The sequence below is a fragment of the Petaurus breviceps genome, unplaced genomic scaffold (genome assembly GCF_028583685.1).
Source record: "Petaurus breviceps papuanus isolate PSGF00001 unplaced genomic scaffold, PetGlider_PUasm1.0 490, whole genome shotgun sequence".
Taxonomy (NCBI): domain Eukaryota; kingdom Metazoa; phylum Chordata; class Mammalia; order Diprotodontia; family Petauridae; genus Petaurus; species Petaurus breviceps.
In genome coordinates, this window is record NW_027186352.1 from 761483 (window position 1) to 783956 (window position 22474).

Genomic DNA, 22474 nt, shown 5'->3' on the forward strand with positions numbered 1-22474 from the left:
GCTCTGTAGGTGGGGTGGGCTCCTCCCTCCTCCCGGCTCTGTAGGTGGGGTGGGCTCCTCCCTCCTCCCTGCTCTGTAGGTGGGGTGGGCTCCTCCCTCCTCCCTGCTCTGTATTATGATGGCTTCCTCCTTCCTCCACCCTTCTCTGCATGGCGGGGGGGTAGGCTTTGTCCTTCCTCCTCTGTAGTTGGGTGGCCTCCTCCTTCCTTCCCCCTTTTCTATATGTGGGGTGGGCTCTGTCCTCCCTCCTCCCTCCTTTGCATGGCAGGGGCTGGTGATGGGACTAGAAGGAGGAATGCAGTGACTCTGGAGGTGAGTCCAAGGTGTAACCACTATCTGCTCATGGGACAGCACATAGCTATCCATCCCCCCCATCTTGACCATGAGCCCCACCCAGGGTGCAGGAGGTGTAGCACCTGGAAGTCTGCCTGCTCTTGGCTCCTAGCCTTCCCAAGGCTCTCCTGAGACCTCTTCTTTAAGAGCTGACCAGGTATGGCCGTGTCCTTCCTCCCACCCCTTTCCGTTCAGGAGGCTCCAGGCAGTCCGAGAGCACACACCCATGCCCCTCATCTGGTAAGCTCAGTACTCACAGTTTGTGAAGACTATTGAGTCCGGTAAACACTTGGGGTGTCAAACAGCCAATCCGGTTATTGGAGAGATCCCTGTGGGGAAGGACGATGCTGTCATCTTTCATTCTGCTGGCTCAGGAACAGCCTCTGCCCCAGCCCTTCAGAAAGGCTGGGTCACTCTAGGCTGGGTCTGCTTGGCCAAGGGGAAATAGCCATCCCTGCCATTGGCCCCCTGTGTTCATGTCCCAGGCAGAGACTTCTTGAGGGCTGGAGTCTGGGCCGAGGCAGAGCAGGAAGATAGATGCTTCCTCCTTCCTGACCAGGCAGCACCAGCACTATCACTAAGCCTCTATGTCAGGTCTTGCTGGGTCTCCCTGCCCTTGGTGTTACAAATTCACTGAATGTGATGTGGGAGAAGATACCCCTGGGTGGAACCAGCTCCTCTGCAGGGCTGAGGTGCCAGGGTGAGGGCACAGCTGGGCCCTTCTTCAGGTGTGCTCTGGCCTCTTGCAGCCCACTCCCAATCCCCATTTTTTCTATACCTGGGAGGTACTCAGGCAAGAGAGAGGAAAAGATGTCAAGGATGTGGCCAGGAATTTCCTCTGAATAACATTCCCCCAGGATACTGCATAAAGGTGGAAAGAAAGGAGGGGTAAAGATGGGGTGAGAGGAAATAGCTTCCCAGGAAAACAAGCCCCAGAGGAAGCTCCTAAGGCAGAGTCTGCCTCCCAGAAAGCTACTAGAAGGAAGGCCATTGTCTGCACCAGGAACCAGGGAAGCCCCAGGGCTTCTGTCCAGTGCAGGGCTGACCAAAATAAGGACCAGACCCCAAACTAGCTAGGCAGAATGAGTTCGGGCCTGCCAGGGCAGCTCTGGGTCACAGCTATCTGACAGACACAATGGCTTACATCTTTCAGATACCAATACCTAAAGACAGTCTTTATTCTAGATTCCATGTAACATTAACTGTTCTTGAAATTTCAGCCCCATATGGTGCCCCTTGTGGTATCCTCCCCTTATGGACTTTTACCCCCTGCCCGTGGAGCATGCGCAGGTCCCTGAAACCACAAAAGACCAGAAACCCCAGAGCAAAGAGCCCAGGGTAAACCCAAAGTCAGGAAAAAGAGAGAGACTATCCAAGATCACTAATCCCCATGACCTCAGCTGAGTAGGGCCTGGCTAGCCATGAACTGAGGAGGGAAACAAAATAGCCAATATTATCATCATTTTTAAAAATACCCACCTTGGAACAAATATAAGAATAGCTCAAACTTCTAGACCCCACCTATAACTCTCTGGTGAGGTAGCCAGAGTCAGTGTCCCCATCTCTGTCTTTGAGGGACAGAAAATGAATTTATTTCTATTTGGATCTTATGCCTTTGCATTTAAAAGACCCCATCCAACTCTGATTTTCTCTTGTCTTAGTAAGAATGTTTGCAAGTGACTTATTCTATGAAAAGTTTATTTTCCCACTAAAAGATTATGCTCAGTTTTATAAGCTAAGTCATTATTGGATGTAAGCCATTTTCTTTTGAAAGCATTTTCCAATTTTTTTCCTTTCCTCTCTCGTTGATGATTCTCTCATAATTCTGATTCAACTTCCTTTCTCTTTATAATTTCTTGAAGTATTTTCTCTTTAATGTAGAGACTCCAGAGCTTGGTAATCACATTTCTCAGAGAATTAAACCTAGGGTTCCCACCTTCCATAAGCCTATGGATTTTGTACTTTCGTCCCATCACTTTGATGCATACAGGAAATTTTGTTTTATGATTTCTTTAAATATGTATTTAGGTTTCATATTTATTTGTTGTGTTGTTGTTTTTCTAGGTATGTGATTCTTCAATTATCTCCTCTAAAATTCTTTTCAATTCCATCTTAAAATATGGCTAATTTATGTTTGGAGTTTTCTGTCTTTTGGTTTTTCCCTAGTATCTTCGGCACTCTCATTGGATTGCTTAGTTCTTTCTCTTCCATTCATTTTTAAGATTGCCAACTGCTAACTAATGCTTTTTGGCTTCTTTCTAAGCTATTTTCTCCAACTTCTTTATGGAACTTTTACTCCTGTTCTTCTTTTTGCTTATATTTGTATCCCCAGTCCTTAGTAAAGCGTCTGGCACATGCAGTTGTTGTTCAGTCATTCAATTGTGTCCAACTCTTGAACTGTATCATGCTAACACTGTCCATACACGTTCTGGGCAAAGACACTAAAGTGATTTGCCATTTCCTTTTCCAGAGCATAAAGGTAAATAGAGGTTAACTGACTTGCCCAAGGTCACAGATCTAGTAAGTGTCTAAGGCTGGATTTGAACTTAGGTCATCCTGGCTCCAGTTCCAGTGCTCAATCCACTGAGCCACCCATAGCTGCTTCCTTGCCACACAGCAAGTACTTAAGAAATATTTATTACTGTTGTTATTAAATAAAAAATTCTGTTGTGTTAAAGAAAATTACTTCAATTCCTATATTTGATAGTATTTCCAATACATATACATGTCGTACTTAATAGAGGCATTTTGTGCACTTATTCTTATTATGAGATATACTGTGAATTTGTGGTTAATGCTAAACTACTGGCAGAAATTCAATTTGATGATCACATTTTTGTTCTAATATAATATTCTATTTGTCCATATATTCCATAATGATTTTGTATCAATAGCCATGACTTAAGTTTGGGGAATAAACTTTCTCTTGTTCAGAGATCTGGATGATAGTTGGACAATAGAAACACTGGGTAGTTAGGAAAGCTAAAGAGTGACCCAGCTAAGTGGCTGCAGTGGCATGCAAGTCCAGAACTCAAGTCACCTTGGCACAGTTCCTCTCATTACAGAGCTGTCATGTTTAGCTCTCACTGCTTTCTGAGTTAAATCTGTGTTTTTCTCAAATCCTAATGTCAACTCCTGATTTTCTAGAGTCAGTTAATTTTATATGGAGAGAAAGAGACAGACAGACACAGAGACACCAAGAGAGACAGAAAGAAATCATGCTTTGACATTTTCTCACTTAATACTCACAATAACCCTGTGAAGTAGGTTTTAGAATTATCCCATCCCAGGAAACTGAGGCTGAGGTGAAATGACTTGCCCAGACTTATACAGCTAGTGAGTATCTGAGGCAACTCAGGGTTTCTTGATTGCATGGTTCACACTCAACCAACTGTGCCACCTAGCTTCCTACATCAGTTTCCATGTTTCCATTCAATAAGTTTTAAAACTTAAGATTGTTTACTAACAAGAAGAAGAAGAATTAATGTTTCCAATTGGTATAATTTTATTAACCAGTCTAAAACTTATTTCCTTTTTATGTGAATTCAAGCCATTCATACTGGTGGTTATAATTATAAAATACACTGCTTTTTTCATCTCTCCTACTCAGTAGTGTTTGAATCGCCAGCAAAAGATATGCCCTGACTTACTTTTCTAGGGTCAGTATAATACCAGCCTTACATACACAGTGACACCTGGACCCTCCATCACAACCACAAACTTTCACTGCCAGATTTATGTCTACACATTGACCCTCCCCCAAGCAAACACAATCTCAAACCTCATTCCAATTTTGGACTTTATAAACATACAAAACATATGAACTCTGACTGATGGGCACCCACAGAAGTACCTGGTATTGCTGAATGACCCTCGTGGGCTTTTCAGTGCTCCCACCTTAGCCTGCTACCCTTTCATAGGTAGACATATCATCCTGGCAACACAGGCTCTCCCATTTCCTCTGCCCCTCCCCCTTCCTCTTTTCTTGTTTACTCAATATCTACAATGCCTGCAATCAAATCATTCCTCTCTCAGCTTTCCTTTCCTTTGCCTTTTAAATACTTGTTTCCTTGTTTTTTTATGTTGTTCTGGATGCAGAACAATTTGGAGGGCTCTGAGAGATTGATTCTAAAGCTCTCTGGAGGAGGGGAAGACACTAAATAACTGGGGGCATTATCAACATTATTCCTCTTGTGGGGGGAGGCAGTTGAGAGGGTTCCAATGACAACTTGCCTCTGTGTCTGCTTTCTAATCTCGACAAAATCTTTATGGGAATATGTTGTCTTCCCATCAAGGTCATCTTTGACGGAGCCACAATAACAGAATAAACAGGCATGCACAAACAAGTCTAGAGGAGACCCAACCTTCACAGTCATGCAATTGACTGAAAAGTGTAGTGAGCCCCAGGGCCCACCATGCTGGGCATTCATGGGACATTTAAAAAGCACAGAATTCTGTAAAAGTAAACACTGCCTTAAAAGCTCTTCTCCAAAAACATGTCTCCAAAGCATATCATAAATCATAAAAGAGTCTTTGAAAGGGGCTACAGCAGCGATGCTCCTCTTATTATGATGATGAGTGAGGAGCTATTAAACACCAGGCAGGTTCACCAATCAGTCAACAAGCATATGCCATGCGCCAGACACTGTGCTAAGTGTGTGTGTGTGTGTGGGGGGGGGGTATATGAAGAAAGGCAAAAAGCAACTCTGTGCCAAGGGAGCTCCCATGACAGCAGGGGATACAACGTGCAAGCAGTAACATAGAGCAAGGCACACGCGGGATGACTTGGAGAGAAGCAGCCCAGGGCCAGTTTGGAGGAGGGGTCTCTAGAGATGAAGGAATGAATATCATTTACTAAGTGCTAGGCACTAGGCTAGGTGCTAGGAATACTGAGACAACAGATAGTACCTGCCCTCAAGGAGGGGGGGCAGGAGACAATGCCCAAAGCCAAAGAACTGCCAGGAAGAAAGGTTTGGGAGGGCAGTCACAGTCAGGGCTGTTGTCAGAGGCAGGGGATAGTCCGTTGGTTTGATTCCAGTGTTGGGAACTGGAAGAATGTCTGTGTAGAGGGTGGGAGGCCATGGTACACAGGCCATGGCCTGGAGCATGGTAAGGGATCTCAGGATGGCTGGAGAGTGGGTTTGGATTTAGGCTGGCTTCAGGGTGGGTCTTCCAAATGCTCAGGTCTGAAGGTGACCTGGGCTGGTTGCATCAACCCTGTAACCTTGTAGAGCAACCTGGTACAAATCTATGAAGACCGAAAGGAGTTTGCTCCACACAGGAAAAAAATGGATGAAGAAGTGCTATGACCAGGTCAAATATGCAGTTGGAAGGACTGCTCTTTAAGCTGAACCATCCATTTCTGTACCTTGGGCAGCCTGGCAATGGATCAGAACCTGGGTTCAGGATTGAATGGGACAAGATTGGGCTGAACTGCCTTGAAAATCTTACACTAGCACTTTATAAAAGTAAGTTTTTATTGATGAGGTTTGTCTTTGTTGCCTAGACTTCCCCCTGTATCTTTTCTCCCTACCCCAGCCCCAAAGAGAGCTATCCCATGTAATGAATTTTTTTCATAAAAAAAGAAAAAGAGGAAGATTGTTTTTAAAATCAGCAAAAACCAATCAATTCATTAAAAAATCCCTGCCATCAGATGGAATGTCCTGTACCATAAGGGACTTTGAATGCCCTCAACCTTCCCTCCAAAACAAAGGGCTATCTTTCCCATGCCAACATGCTTCTGGTGATGTTTTAATGTCTGATGAGAAGTGTGGGACACCCTGGTTGCCAAAGGACCCAAAAAGCAGACACTATTTGATGCCTATGACCATCCTTGGACTGATACCCAAGAGATTTTCATGTAAGTTTCATGAAAGAAATGGGTGTGAAACTGGTGATCAGAAAAGTATGACCTTTCATGGAGGGTCAGTCAGCTCACAAGCAAGCTCTTTTTGTCCTATGTACAGAGTTGAAAGAAGGTTCCTAGCATGTTTTCTGGACTCCCATGGAGGACTGGCAGAAAAAAAGGGGGGAAAAGACAGGGAAAAGTCAGATAGAGAGATCAGTCCCACAAAAGCTGATCAAGATGTGAGGGCATCACTGGAGGGAGTGACCACATCCCAGAGTAGAGATCCAGCAGACAGAAAGTGGGATTCAGTTGTAAATGCTGTGGATTTATTTATGCACCTATCTCTGCTCTCTCTCCCTCTCCCAGGTAGTGTGTGCCCTTAACTTCCAGTCCAAAAGACTACATGGAAGATGGGCAGTGGTGAATGCAGTCAGAGTCTTGATGGCTGAGACAAAGATTTATATCATTCTGACATCCCCACTGAGATCATCGTCCTTTCCTCCTCCCCCAGCCACTTGAAACAGTGTGTTCGATATTGCGGCTAAGTAGAAAGAGTACCAGACCTGGAGTCAGGAAGCCCTAAGTTTAAATCCAGCCTTAAACACTTACTATATGTGTGACCCTGGGCAAGTCACTTATCCCTGTCTGCCTCAGTTTCTCTGTAAAATGTGCTAGAGAAGTAAAGGACAAACTGCTCATATTTTTGCCAAGAAAACCTCAAATAAGGTCATGAAGAGTTGGATGTGACTAAAAAAAAAAAACAACTGAACTGAAACAGCATTGATTGTGCTAACCTCAGTGACAGGGACATGAGGTCACTTTTGGGAACTCCAGGGACCTCCCTGGGAGACAGAGGGCACAAGCCACAGGCAGGTGGATTTCAGTTCCATCTAAGGACAAACTCCCTGTCATTGGAGCTGTCCAGTGCTGAACCGACTGCCTTTAGAGAAGGTGGGTCGGGTCCTCCTTCACTTGAGGTCTTTAAGCAAAGGCTAGAGGATGTGTTGGGTGTTTCAGAGAGGAGTTTCTCAGTCAAGAATCGATTTGATTTTGATTTCTTCAGTGTTTTAAGGTTTACATCACTCAGTTTCAAAATGGTCCCTCCAGAGCTCCAAGACCACATTGCCTTCTTTGGGGATGGCCATCACAAAAGCATCACAAAACCAACATGTCTGAGAAACTGATCCATCATCTTCTCCCCTAAATCCTCACTCCCCTATTTTTTCATGTCCACCACCAATCTCATTCTAGTTCACAGTTTCAGAGGAATCCTTGACTCGATCCTCTACAACATCTCAACATTCATCCCCTTCTCTCCACTCTCATGATCACCCCCAAGCAAGGATCTCAGTATCTCACTTGAACAGCAATGACCTTTTGATGTGTTGGCTTTCCTCCATTTTCTCCCTTCTCCAATCACTTCCCTCACCACTAACATATAAGTGGTGCAGTGGACACATCACTGGACCTGGAGTCAGGAAGACTGGAATTCAAACCCAGCCTCAGATGTTTACTAGCTCTGTGACTCTTGACAAATACCTCTACTGTGGTCCCCTTCAGTTTCCTAGTCTCTAAAATGAGGATAATTATAGCACCTAGATGCCAAGGTTGTGAAGATTAAATGAGGTGATATTTGTGAAACACTTTGCAAACCTTGAAGCACTATACACATCCCAGCAATGGTTATTATTGTATTATTGAAATAATATTCCCAAGACTTCATTCTAAGTGCATTCCTCCTCCTTTTGGAAGGATCAAGCAGGCCCCTATTACCTCTCAAAGAAAATAGAAGGTCCTCAGTTTAGGATTTGAAGTTCTAATCTACCTTTGCACCTCATTCCATAACCTCACCCTCACACACTCTGCATCCCAGCAACACTGGTTTATGGGATATTCTCCAGACTTTCTGGGCTGGTGCGTTTGCATAGTGAATCCTCTAGACCAGATCTGCCTTCCCTGTATGCAAGCCCTCTGTTCAAGGCTAGGTTCAGTGCTTCTTTGTACAGGAAACCTTCCCTTCCCCCTCTTCCAATAAGCATGCATTTTGCCATCTGATTACATATTGCATACCCCATTAAGGTGGAAGGCCATGGCAGACAGAAGCTTCTCTTCTCATCTTGTATCCCCAGGGCCTTGCCATAAAATAGCACCTAATAAATGGCTGGTGACCTCAGTTGAGTCTCTGTCCTCAAGGAGCTTAAGATCATCTTGGTAAGATACAAATGAAATCAATGAAACATTCAGAGAACAAAAACAGGCCATGCCATTAATTAGCCAATTAAATGCTAATTCCTTCCAGCAGAAGAGAAATATTAAGCAGTTCAGAAAAAAGAAAGATTTCAGAGAGGGCTGCTGCCCCTGCAGGGAGGTGGAGGGAAGGGATTTGGATTTGAATTGGATTTCAAATGATGGGTAGATCCTGGTGAGCAGGTCACGAGGGAGGGAGAAGGCCAACGAGGCGTCTGGTCACACACGTTAAATTTTTCAGTGACACTATGCCAAACATGGCAAGTGGAACATGCTATATGTCTGATGTGCAGTTCAAATGGATGCCTGGGTGACTTCACATGCACTTGTGGGGGTGGGGAACCCTGAACGGTTTTGGCTTCTGACCTGGATTTTTTCTTGAGTGGCTGTGATTACATTGGTACAGGCAGCTCCTGTCAGAGCTTCCATGACTGGCTTGGGATCACATTACAAAGCTCCTGGTTCCTGGTTTTCAGGCTGGTTTAAGATCATGACTTATCCACAGAGATACTTTGCAACGTGTGCATTCAGTTGTCAATAACATCCTGACCACCACCATTAGCCCCATTCAAGAACCTGCCAACCAGGAGAGAAGGGCCTCGGACACACTTTGAAAGTTATTGGCTCTGGGTTGCCGGGCACGTGATGGAAAGGAGTGCCTGACTGGTTGCATGACTGGGCCTGGCCCATTCTGGGGTCCTGAGCAAGTCCTCTCTCTTTGCCTTAATAAATGGACAGAAGGTACTTAAAGAGAATGACCTCTCCTCTTTAGTGCTGTTGTCCAACATTCAGAGACTCCACTTCTTACTTTATTTTCAAAGCCAATTGAAAGCAAAAGGTAATTCTGTAAATGAACAATGGCATTGAGCACCGGACACTCACAGAGCAGGAAATATGCCAAAATGGGGGCTCGAGCTGATTGGCTGTTCCCGACTCTACGTGATCCCTGTACCTTTATCCCTAAGGTTTTCTTGGCAAAGATGCTAGAGTGGTTTGCCATTTCCTTTTCCATTGTCCCCATTTTACAGACAAGGAATTCAGGCAAACAAAGGTTAAGTGACTTGACCAGGGTTGCACAGCTAGAAAGGATGAGGCTAATCTGAGGCTAGATATGAACTCAGGTCTTCCTGATACTAGACCCAGTGCTGTATCCACTGAGCCCCCTCGCTGCCCCACAACAACAATCACAACACTTACCATCCCTGCCCCATTTTTGTACATGAGGAAACAAAGGCATGAAGAAAAAACAACTTCCCTAGGGTTCCACAGCTAATCCGGGTCTGGGGAAGGGCTTCCGACCCCCTACGTGCCATCCGCTCCAACCCCATCACCCCAGTAGGCAGGGCCAGGAGGGTACTTACAGACGTCTGAGCTGCGGCAGACCGAGAAAGGCTCTGGGCTCCACCACACTTATCAGATTATTCTTCAGGTCCCTAGAGAGAAGGAGAGAAGGTGTGGTCAGTCCCTGGCCTTGGAGAACAAGGGAGCCACAGACTGAGAGGAGAGAACATAGGCCAGGGAACCGTCAGCCCTGCCCTTCCCTTAAGCCTTCAGGCCTGAGAAAGAAGGGCAGAGACAAGTCCCCAGGGTTGCTGCACACGAGGAGATTTTCTGTTGCATCTCCCTGGATGTTCTTGGCAGAACAGACTGGCCACAGTGATTAGCTCAGGTTTGGGGGTGGGGGGTGGGTAGAGTTAAGAGGCTGTTTAACAAGGGGAAACATTATGAGGATTGATGATCCACGGACCTGCTGAGGGAGGCAATTAGGCTTCAGGCTATGATCCCCTGCTGGATCCCACCACTCATTTTCCAGTCTGGGGTGGAGAAGGGGAGACTGTGCTGGGTCTGAGAAAACTGGTCTTACAGACCATAACTCCCTCCTCAGCAGCCCCAGGCTCAGCCAGGAGGTGGACCAAGAGACAATAGGGCCTTGGCTCTGGCTGCTCTGTAGCTTCTATGGGCATGAGGGTTGGGAGGGGGTCCCCAGCCCCAGAGGAGACCCAGGTGAATTACTGCCCAGGAAAGACTCAGGACATCTCCTGCAAAGGGAAACACTCCCTTCTTCCTCATTTCCTCCTCCCTCCTCCCTCCCCCACTCTCTTTTCTCATTCCTTCATTCCCACTCCTTCTCCTCCTTCAGACATTTAAGGCATTTTCACAAGGCCCCCATTTGTCCAGATTCAGCTGAAGACACTGGGGGGATAACTCTCAGCAGAGAGGGGGGCTCTCCAGGCCCTTTCCACCTTCCTTTACTTGATGGCCTTTGCTGCATATTCCTCTGAATTAAGACAAATTGGTTTGTCAACCTATGGGTTGAGCAGGAACAGCCTTTGATTGCCACATACAAGATTTGGTGGCGAATCCAGGGGAGGCCCTTTCAGACAAAAGGGAGGGAGCAACTGTGTGCTTCCCTCCACAGAATGATTGTCCTCCACTTCCAGGGGCCTCTGGGGCCCCAAAGAGCCATGAGTCAAAGGGCAGTCCATCGTCTCTTTACGTGGAAATGATTACAAACATGGGCAATTTGGAGAAGAAAACCGTTAGATGCATTTGCTAATGTGAGACTTTGTTCAATCAGTCTCTAGGAAGACAGTTTTGCCTTGACCCAGAGGGAGTGGTAGACGACACCAGCTGCTCAGGTCTGGGCTTTGGGAGTGGAGCTGTTCTGTATGGGTCACCTCCCCCCCGCCAGGACACCTGCTGACCAGGGCTGTTGTCTGTTTAGATGAGCCCCCTTCCCACCTTGGGAGACACTCACTGCTCAAGTCTGCCTCTGGGACCATGGCTGGGATGTTGTCTCATCCTCCCCCAGTCCCTGCCACCACCACCCCTGCTACCCTCTTCATCAGAAAAGGGGTAACTGCTCTACCATCCAGGTCTTACAGACCATAACTCCCTCTAAAGCATGGTCTTAACCAGTAGCTCATGAGCTGGCTTTTAAGGAACACATTTTTGATACAGGTTTTATGTCTAAAAGATGCCTGTGAGTAGGCATCCACAGGCTTCCTCAGACACCTGCCCAAGGCGTCTAGGTCACAGCTCTGAACTGAAACACCAAAGGGACCTTTCCAACTCTCACCCTAAATTCGCATCCCAAAGAAAATTCTGAGATAACAGAGAAACTTGTGCATCCGTCCTCTGAAGTGCATAGGGTCTCCCTGCACAGAGGCATTGGTGCCCTGGCACTCCTGGATGCCCTCTGGCTAGGGATTCTTCCAGACTCGGATGGGCTGGCACTCCCCACCCCCAATGCCCCACCTGCCCCCAGAGGCATGTAAGGTCATCCCTTCTAAGTCCATGCTATAGCCACAAGGGGGGTTTTTCCCCAAACCTGATTTTGTATTTCCAATGTCAATTTATCAATGCCAGGTTTTATTTATTGCCAATCTTTCATTCAATTAATATTAATTCAGTACCAGTTTTGCACATGCTACTAGACTAGGTATTATGGGGAGTGAGGGGGTAGGGGATAGGTGGGGGACAGTTCCTGCCTCTGAGGATTGCAGAGTCTGCTGGGAGACAAGCTGGAGAATAAATATAAAAGAATATGTGTGTATTTGTGTGTGTGTGTGTGTGTGTGTGTGTGTGTATGAGAGAGAGACAGACAGACAGAGACAGAGATAGAGAGACAGACAGGGAGAGAGACAGAGAGACAGAGACAGAGAGAGAGAAGAGCCAGCCAGTCAGCCAGCCAGAGACCCCTTGTCTCCTCAGTGACCCATCCTTCATCCTGCTGTCCACATCATCTTCCTGATGTATAAATGTATGTATGTATAAATACATATACACACAAAATACATATAAATACATACATACCTATGTATCTTCCTGATATATAAATCTGATTATGGAACATAATCTCCCACAGCTCCCAGTTTTTGCCTTGTCTCTCATGAGCCACAGGCCTTTTCAGCCTGATTTCACGTATCTCCTGGTCTCTTGTCAAACTGGGCTCCCCAGACTCACTCGATCATGGCCGTGCATCTCTCTCATCCTGCCCGGTGGGGGGGGCACCAGATCCTTTCTTTCTCCTGGAGATTTACGTCTCAGTGCCCTCCCCTCCCCCCAGCAGGAAGGTGGTCCTTCTCTCCAGGCTCTGGACTCGGCCTCTCTGCCAAGTTCTCATTGTGTTGTTATTCCTGCCTGCAGTATGCCAGACTGTAAGCTCCTTGAGGGCAGGGAGTAGGCTTTTAAACTTTTTTTTCCCCCAGGATGGAGCCCGGAGCCCTGCACAGAGCAGGGCTTACTGAAGGTTGGCAGCAGTCTCAGTCAAGACATAGGTGGGAAATGACTGAAAATAAATGGGGCAGGCCTGGGGGGTGAGGGTTGGAGGGATTAACAAAGAGGCCAGGGGAGTAAGATTGGGGACCAATCAGATATTGGCAAGAGGCTCCCCTAACAATTCACATGGCTCCTAGAGGTAGGTTTACACAGCTGGGGCAGCTGAGGACCCTGGGTGAAGTTACAGGTGAGGCCACTAACAGTAACAGAAGCAACAACATGGAGATTTTGCCCTTTCAAATTGGAATCAATGGCCTCTTGGAGGGTGAGAGCCCCTGAAAGACTCCCAGCCTGAGGGTCTGGTGTGGAGAAAGGGGTTCCCTCCCCTGGGAGGAGGGCTCCCCTTGTAAAGGAGAGATCCAGGTACTTCTTGAGGAGGTAGAAAGAAGCTCCTCCGTGGGCTGACTGATGTCATAAGGCAATGGGCCCTGTGACTGATAGCAGAAGGGGGTCATCTCATGGCAGCTCCTGAGAGGTAATCTCTCCTTACCCTTTTCTCCTTGTCTTTCCTCCTGGGACAGGAGATTCCCGCTCCTTCCAGGGGCAACTGGGTGGTGCAGTGGATAGGGTTAAAGGCCTGGAGTCAGGAAGACCCAAGTTCAAATGCAGCCCCTTCCAATGACCAGCTGTGAGTCCCTGGGCAAGTCACATCACTCTTTTTGCCTCAGTTTCCTCATCCATAAAATGAGCCGGAAAAGGAAATGGCAACCACTCCAGTATCTGGCAAGAAAACTGCAAACAGGGTCATGGAGAATCAGACCGGATGGAAACAACTCAATGACAACAACAAAAATAGGGATGGAGGGAATGGGGATAGTGGGATAGCACTGACTTCCCAAGGTTGTTGTGAGGACCAAACGAGAAAATAATGGGAAAGGGCTGAGTGTAGTGCCTGGTGCACAGTAGGTGTTCTTCTTCGTCCTCTTCCTCCTCTTCTTCTTCCTCTCCTCCTCTTCCTCTTCCTCTTCTTCCTCTCCTCCTCTTCCTTTCCTTTTCCTCTTCTTCCTCCTCTTCCTCCTATTCTTCTCCCTCCTCCTGTTTCTCTTCCTTCCCCTCCTCCCCCCTGACTCACAAGCAATGGCCACTTGCATCTCTCCCAGTGGAAGGGCCCATGTTCAGTGAGAGAGAAGTCCAGACCAGGCCAGACCAGCTGTGCCATCAAGGTCCAGGCCCAGGGTGATCAGTAGTGACCTTCCCATCGAGAAAATAGGTCTCAGGGGAACATCATGAGAGGCCCTGACGTGTTTCCTTGGCCAGGTGTGCTCTGCACACCTGGCCCTCCCCTTACCATGCGCCCCGGGTCTGTTGCGTGGATGGACTGGTTGCTGCTGTCCTTTCAATACCATTTCAATAAAAGCTTTTGCCTTGGCTGGGTATTTAAGATAAATCCATTGGTGAGGGCTCCCAAGCTATGGTTTGGGGGAGTCCATACTTGCAGAATACCTTGATCTTGGGGACAGGCGACCCCTGAATGACCCAAGCTGCAAGTACAAGTGGGGGCTCAGCCCTGAGGGGCCCCTCATGGAATACAGTCTCCAGAATTCAGGTAAATGCTAAGCCTCAGGAATGATGCTCCCAACAGTTGCCAGGGAGTGAAGGGGCTAAACGCAGCCTGGCAGCCAGCTCACACTGGGCCCCATGCCCAGGGGCTGAGAGGTGCATCTTAAGCACCACGCATGATTGCACATCTCTGGGGACAAAGAACTCTTGGTACCCACACCATCTTTTCAAGAGGATGAGAGTAAGAGGGCCTTCTTCTCTCTGCATCTGCCCCAAGTCAACGAAGACCAAGCAGCCACTGGCCTGCCAGATGGTCCATGCCAACTCAACACGGCCCCTGGAGTGTGTAGTGGGAGCAGCTTTGCTAGGGTTGCTATGGAAACCTCAGCCCAGAGCCTTAACATTAGACATGGAGAAAAACACTATGCACAATCCAGAGGAGACAATGCCTTGGCTTCCGTCTGTCCCTGACACAAGCGGATGGGGAGGCCGGATTTTCCAGAGCCAGTCCTTGCCGCCAGCTGGGTTTCCAGGATGAAACGTACTGGGCAGATGATAGAGGTGATCCTATTGACAGACAGGAGCATTGAGGCTCACTGGGGCTTTGGCTTGCTCCTGGGTCTGGGATTTCACTGATGTCGGGCTTCCAGGGCTGGGTCTTAGCACCTTGTAGTGTCAGAAAATGACATGGGGCCCTGAGAAGTGAGGGGCCTCGTCCAGGGTCACACACCCTGCAAGGTCAGAAGTGGGAATTACAGCTAGGTCTCCCTGACTCAAAGCCAGCCCTCTGTCTATGGCATTATACTGCCCTGTAAGGGGCCCCAGCACATCTCTTCTAAGTCCTAGAGAAATGAAAAGCTACACTGTCCTCCATCCATTCCCAGGGTCCACTCTGTCGAAGGGGACAGTTCTGGGGCAGGCCTGGGAATGGAGGGCAAAGGTCACCAACCCACTCCTGGTCTCCAGGAAGGCTGAGGGATTCCTTGGGTCATGTCCAAGGGTCTCTGAGAATGTCAGTGGTACTAGAGTCCTCAGAGGGGACACACAGACAGCACCTGGCCAAGAAGTCCATCCTGTCCTCCCACAGCATTCCTGACAGGTTTGCCAAGCCTGTGATTAAAGCCCTTTGGTGCCAGGGAGCCTGCCCCTTCACTATGGCAGCCCACGTTCCCTGTGAATGGCTTAGGTTGTTAAGGACCTTGCAGAGCCTTCCAAATGAGACCCAGCTTTCTGGAGGGCCTGACTCAACTGGTCTCTTTGTGCCTTGCCCCCACTGCTTCAGATTCTGCCCAATGGGTTCAAATAGAACAAATCTGATCCCTCCCTCCACAGGATGGCCCCTCAAATGGTTAAACATGACTGTCACGACACCCTTAAGCCTTCGCCCACCACTCCCAACATGGCCTGACCAAGGCCGAGCCTGGAGGCTCAACCCCAGCCCTCCTCCTGTACTTCTCGGCAGGCCCCCTGCCCTAAAATAAGCGAATGAACTAGGTATAACTTCCTGCTGGCTCCTTGCTCCTGTTATAGTGAAACACACTGCGTGGTTCAAAATCCAGTAAAGTGTTTTGGTGTGAATTTACATCCTTTGCCATTTGGCGTGCTTATTAGAGATGTTGGTTTTTTGTCTATGGTTTCTTTCACCATAATGTGATTTCTGTGGTTATCTACACTGATACTGACTTTTTGGTTTTTTTTCTGGCAGTGTGAGGGCAGCTCACAAATCAGCATTCACCTGATAAATTGGTAAATTCAGTTCCAAGGGCTCTAATTTAGACTCTGTGTCTGACTTTGCTCCCTGCAGATGGGGCGCAGTCTCTCTACAACACCCCCTTTTCTTCCCAGTTCCTACACTCCTTGGGTGCCTTTACTTTATTGAGGGTGCCACCTCCACATTTGGGTCCCATTCCCCATCTCTGCTATGGACCCCAGGTGTGTCTCCACCCAGTCAGATCTGGCAAAGAGATGGGCTCTGCCAATAAAGAGTTAGAAGGGGCAAACATCAAAGGGGTTGAAGGCCTGATAAAACTTAATGGGAAGGGAGAAGAGCCAAGATGGCAGAGCAGAAGCACAAACATGGTGTGGGCTCCAGCTCCAACCACTTCCAATACCTGTAAAGGAATGACCCTAGACAAATTTTAAAGCTACAGAACCCACAGGGTGACAGAGAGAAATTGATCTCCCATGAAGGCAGCCTGGCAGGCCAATGGAAAAAATCTATCCCAGTGTGCTAGGAGCCAAGCACAGTACCCCATGAGCTGCAGTTCTGGCCCCAGAGCGGCCCTGACCAGCCAGTGCAGGAGAGTGAATCACCAGCAGCTATGGAGGTTTCCAGACTTCTCAACCCATAAATGCCAAAGAAAAATAGAACGTCAGTGGGGAACTTTGTTGTCCAGAAGAGCATGGTCCAGCCCCTGCCCCCAGGGTGAGAAGTGGCCATGGTGCGGCGGCTGCAGCTGCTGCTGTGTGGCTGCCTCCAGAGCTCCTGGCCTGCAGATTGTAGGGGGACCAAGTGACCATTCAGAGGGTAATTGCTTCTGCTTTGACCTGCTTGGATCTGGATCACGGTCTTGGATGGTGGTTCCGGGATGTGGTCAGTGTGCCAGAGCTTTCAGGGGCTGTAGAGATGATACCCTCCTAATAGCTCTGGCAGTTGCAAAACCCCCAGCAATTTGGGACAAAGCTCTCTCCATTCTGAAAGCAGAATCCTACTGTGGCAAAGACCTCAAAGTCTTTGTATTTGACTGGCAACAAAGCAAAGGAAATGCAATCCGACCATAGATTCCTTTTTTGGGGACAAAAAGGATCAAATGGGAGGAAGACAGTGAAGTCAGAACTCCTGCATCAAAAGCTTCCCAAAAAAATATGAACTGGTTACAGGCTATGGAGGAGCTCAAGAAAGATTTTGAAAATCAAGTAAGAGAAGTGTAGGAAAAATTGGGAAGAGAAATGAGAATGATGCAAGAAAATCATGAAAAGTGAGTCAACAGCCTGCTAAAGGAGACCCAGAAATATACTAAAGAAAATAACACCTTAAAAATAGACTAACTCAAATGGCAAAAGAGGCCCAAAAAGCCAATGAGGAAAAGAATGCCTTGAAAAGTTGAATTTGAAAGATGGGAAAGGAATTTAAAACACTCACTGAAGAGAATAATTCCTTCAAAATTAGATTGGAGCAATTGGAAGCTATGACTTTATGAGAAATCAAGATACTATAAAACAGATCCAAACAAATGAAAAAATAGAAGGAAATGTGAAATATCTCATTGGAAAAACCATTGACCTGGAAAATAGATCCAGGAGGGTTAATTTAAAAATTATTGGACTACCTGAAAGCCATGATCAAAAAAAGAGCATAGACACCATCTTTCAAGAAATAATCAAGCAAAATTTCCCTGCTATTCTAGAACCAGAGGGCAAATTAGAAATTGAAAGAATTCACTGATCACCTCTTGAAAAAGATCCCAAAAAGAAAACTCCTAGGAATATCATAACCAAATTCCAGAGTTCCCAGATCAAGGAGAAAATATTGCAAGCAGTCAGGAAGAAATAATTTGAGTTATTGAGTATCAGGATAACACAAGATCTAGCAGCTTCTATATTGAGGGAGTGAAGGGCTTGGAATATAATATTCTGGAGGTCACAGGAGCTAGGATTAAAACCAAGAATCACCTACCCAGCAAAACTGAGTATAATGCTTCAGGGGAAAATATGGATATTCAATGAAATAGAGGATTTTCAAGCATTCTTGATAAAAAATCCAGAGCTGAACAGAAAATTTGACTTTCAAATACAAGAAGCAAGAGAAGCATGAGAATGTAAAAAGGAAAAAGAAGTCATAAGGAACTTATTAAAGTTGAACTATTTACATTCCTACATGGAAAAACAATAATTGTAACTCATGACACTTTTCTCAATATGAGGATAGTTGAAGGGAATAAATATGTATATATACCTATATATGTATGTGTGGGAGGGTGTATGTGTGTATAAATATATATGTGAGTGTGTGCATATGTGTGTACATGTATACATAGATAGAGGGCACAGGATGAGTTGAATATGAAGTGATGAAATATAAAAAATAAAATTAAAGGTGAGAGAGGAATATATTGGGAGGAGGAGAAAGGGAGAGATAGAACAGGGTAAATTATCTCATATAAAAGAGGCAAGAGAACACTGTTACAATAGAGGGGAAGAGCAGGAAGGTGAAAGGGAATGGGTCAACCTTACTCTCATTGAATATGGCTTAAGGAGGGAATAACATAAACGCTCAATTGGGTATCTTACCCTACAGGAAAGCAGGGGGGAAGGAGATAAAGGGGGGAAAATGATAGAAGGGAGGGCAGATTGGGGGAGAGGGTAGTTAGAAGCAAACACTTTTGAAAAGGGACAGGATCAAAGTAGAAAATAGAATAAATGGGGGGCGGGATAAGATGGAGGGAAATATAGTTACTCTTTCACAATGTAACTACTATGGAAATGTTTTGTGTAACTACACATGTACAAACTATGTTGAATTGTTTATCTTCTCAGTGGGGGTGAGTGAGGAGGAGTTTCAGAAACAGATGTTAAAAAAAAGTTTTTTTACATGCAACTGGGAAGTAAGATATATAGGCACTGGGGTATAGAAATCCATCTTGCCCTACTAGAAAGTTAGAGGAAGGGATGAGAGAGGATATAAGAGAGAACAGATTGGGGGAAGGGATATTCAGTAGGCTCGCTATTTGGGGGTGGGGGAGTAGGGGAAAGATGGGGAGAAAAATTTGTAACTCCAAATCTTGTAGAAATGAATGTTGAAAACTAAAAATAAATAAATAAATCGGGGGGAAAATGTAACCAGGGAGTATAGTCATTATGGCCCTAGTGTTTCCTTTGGCTGAGTGACCAGCCACAGTGCCCCCCAGTGGATGGCGCCAAGAGAAGTAGGGGAGATTGAGCATGGCACCTTGGCCACGGCTGTGATTGATGTTGGGGGAAGGATGGCAGAGCCCCATAGACCCATCACCTGCCCTAACTGCATTCCTCTAGACCAAAAACATCTCTGGGTTCTTTCAAAGACTTCTCAGAAATCACTTTACCATCTGATCATGAGGGGTAGAAAGTGCCAGGCTGCTATCTAGTCTGGGCAGGAGCCTACACTCTCTGGTTTGGGAATTACATTATGTGGCTCAGTGGTGAGGAGCTCCCAGCTGTCATATACAGTCTAATTAGAGCGAGGCAGGGAGTAAGTAAGTTTGTGCTCATTCTCAACATTTCCCAAGTAGCCCTCCCACAGTGACTCTCCCCCTGGGCACCCCAGTCCCAGGCCCAGGGACAGACCTCTGGGCCCTGTCCATCTCCTGACCTAACTGTCATTATCTGTTCAGGTTACTCTCAAAGTCAACCACAGTTACAGCTTCTCAATTCCAGGCCAGCGTCATGCCTGCAGCCGTGCAGCAAATGATCCATCTAAATGAATGATGGGAGCATTTGCACCCTCATTTACATGAATAATGTGGACATCAAACATTTTCATGAGTTTTGCAGCACCTGAGATACAAGTGGGGAAAAAAACAGACAGAACTAGGCCTGGGGAGTCAAGGAGTCACCAACAAGGCACACGGGCCTCTAAGAGGGACGTCATTCTTCATCCACCCTCCCTGGGCTGTCCAAGGACAGGCCGCCTCTGGGGGCTGGGAGCACGTTGGGGATGGGGAATCAGGGGCCTCCTATGCCCTGACTCCTAGATGCCCTGTTATGATGTAAGCTCATCGGGGGTGAGGCCAGTTCAGCTTTGTCTCTGCATACCAAAAGTTTGGTGGTGTAGCGCAGTGTCTGATATACAGTATATGCTTAACGAATGCCTGTTAAATGAAAAGGTGACAGAATCTAGTCCCGGGCTGAGTCTGCTTTCTGAGGGGGAAATCAGAAGCATCCCCAGCAGGCTGGCCACTAAACAAGGCATTCTTAGACTATGACATGCATTGGTGAGTGATGAGCTGCTGCTATGTATCCAAGGAGGACATTCCCACACCTGGAAGTCTGAGTTCCAGACCAAAGTAGACGGACCTTAAGCTCAGGGCTGGACAGTTACAAAGCCTTTTCCTCTGCTGTCAATAGCCCTGAGGGGGAAGTCCCAGAAGCATCATTTTCTCTGTCTTAGAGATTAGGAGGCTGGAACTCAGAGAGGGTCAAAGCTCTTTCCAAAGTCACACAGCTAAGGAAGGGGTAGCACTGGGTCTGAATCTGACCCTCATATTCTTCCTGCCTCACAAATGGCATGTCATGAAGCCAGTGGACTTGGGAAAGATAGATGTGTTTGGTGAAGGGTTCTCAAGAAAGGAACAGGGTACACTTCTCATTGTTTAACCAGAGAAGCTGAGTCCAGAGGCTGAGGAAGCTTGCCCAGACTCACATACCAGTCAGCGACATTTCCCAGAGCAGCACGCAAGTCTCTGGGATTCCAGGACATGTTGGAGAAGCTCTGACTTCTACTGAAAAGAAAGATGTTTAAATTGATCACTAAGTTTGTCCCCATCAGAATCAGGGCTGGGATTGTCCAAGCATCCACAAAAACCCATAAAAGTCTCCTTAAAGTGTTGGCACAATGAGCATTCACCACCCAGAGTGTGGGCCGTCATGCCAATGTGCATCAGAAGGGAGCTGGGGCATCAGTATGGACTGTCCCATCCTCCCTGTTTGCTGCACTATACAGTGGGGGAGGTTTGGAACTATGCAAAGAGACTAAAATGTCCACACCCTTTGATCTGAAGATGAAGCACAGATCCCAAGAAAGTCAATGACAAAAAGAAAGGTTCCCTCATATGCCAGAATATTGACAGCAGCCCCTTTTGTGGGAGCAAAGAATTGGAAAAAAGGAGATGCCTGGGGGTGCCCAAGCAGATGAGGGCCACAAACATAACAGGGTGTTACTGCGCTGGAAAAAACAATGACTGTAATGGGGGAGCAGAGGACCGGGAGACTTCTACGGACAAATGGCTGTGAGAGGGAGGCAAAGGGCACAGACAGTGAGGATGACAGCATGGATGGGAAGAGACCGGCCACTGAACATACAACCGCCAAGCCTGCTCCCTAAGGAAGAGACAGGAGAAGGCGGAGGTGGGGGCAGCGCCAACTGGACCGCTGCTCATTGTCTGAGGCCGGGTTTTCTGGGAAGGAAAGAAAAAAGGCAGTGACGTGGTGGGGAGTGGAGGGACATAAAAAAGGGATCGGCCTTTACAAAACCAATAGCTAAACACGAAAGGAATGGAACTCAGCAAGCCCTGGCAGGGGCAGGAGGAGAATGGTCCAGACGGCAGCTGCGGAGGATGACCATATTAGAAGACGAATATTCTGTCCATCAATGGCAATGTGACATGCAAGCACTCTGTCCCATGCTCACATGCTGCACAGCCTCTCTCCTCCCTCCCTAGATGAATTCCTGACCATGTGGCAGTAAACAGCCCGTGGCTTGGCGTGGCCAGCTAGCAACACTGACCCTCATGCCTGATGGCTGTGGGCTGGTGACTCTGAGGCTCTCCTTGTATAGTGCTGAAAGCTGATTACTATTTACCTGACCCAAACTCCAGCTAGACCGTGAGCTCCCTGAGGCCAGGGGCTGTGCACCTGTCCAAGGCCAAAGCACTGAAGAAATTCCTGCCTCTTTCCTCAAAGAAAGAAGTGAAAAGGACTGAATAAAAAGCAGGAATCTTCCATGCCCTCAGCCTCAGGCCAAGGGCAGAGCTAAGGGGAAGCAGAGGACAGAGGACTCTCCACTGTCTCCCTGGGCCACATAAACCCTGAGCCTGAGGGCCGCCAGGCCGGGGAGGAGAGTTATGACCTCCTCTGGCTCTCCCTGGTGCCTCCTCCATCTTCATGCCAGGAGGCCAGGCGAACTCTCTTACAATCCATTATTATCGTGGGGCCTGCCACCTTCCTGTCTGCTCCTCGCTGGCTGAAATATGGCAGGGTGACCCAGTGAGACAAACAGTTGCAGCCGCACTGCCGTACATCTAACCCTTGGGTCCTGAGGGAGAGCAAGCCAGGATCCAGCAAGTGCCCAGCTCCTCCTTGGGGATGACCAATGAGGCCCTTATGGGGCTCTCATTTTCTTCGACCTTGACCTTGAGAGGACATTAGGCAGCAGGTTGGGCACTTGTGCCTCCTCTGCCCACCCCCCCCTCCACTGAAGCATCCATTCCATCTCTCCTCTGATCCCGTGAAATAAATAAAAGGCAAGTCACTGCTCAGTGCTGTGGTCAGTGCTGGTCAGTGCATGGTCTC

At 47.4% G+C, this 22474-nt stretch overlaps 1 protein-coding gene across 1 annotated transcript in view; it reads right to left on the reverse strand.

Moving 5' to 3' along the window:
• The window catches only part of ADGRA1 (adhesion G protein-coupled receptor A1), a 303872-nt gene that overhangs the window by 194899 nt on the left and 86499 nt on the right, over positions 1-22474 (reverse strand). Inside the window, exons 3-4 of the mRNA XM_069101685.1 lie at positions 9790-9861; positions 591-662 (exon numbers count right to left, since the gene is read on the reverse strand). Of these exons, the coding sequence (XP_068957786.1) occupies positions 591-662; positions 9790-9861 (144 nt within the window). The remainder of the gene's footprint in view (positions 1-590; positions 663-9789; positions 9862-22474) is intronic.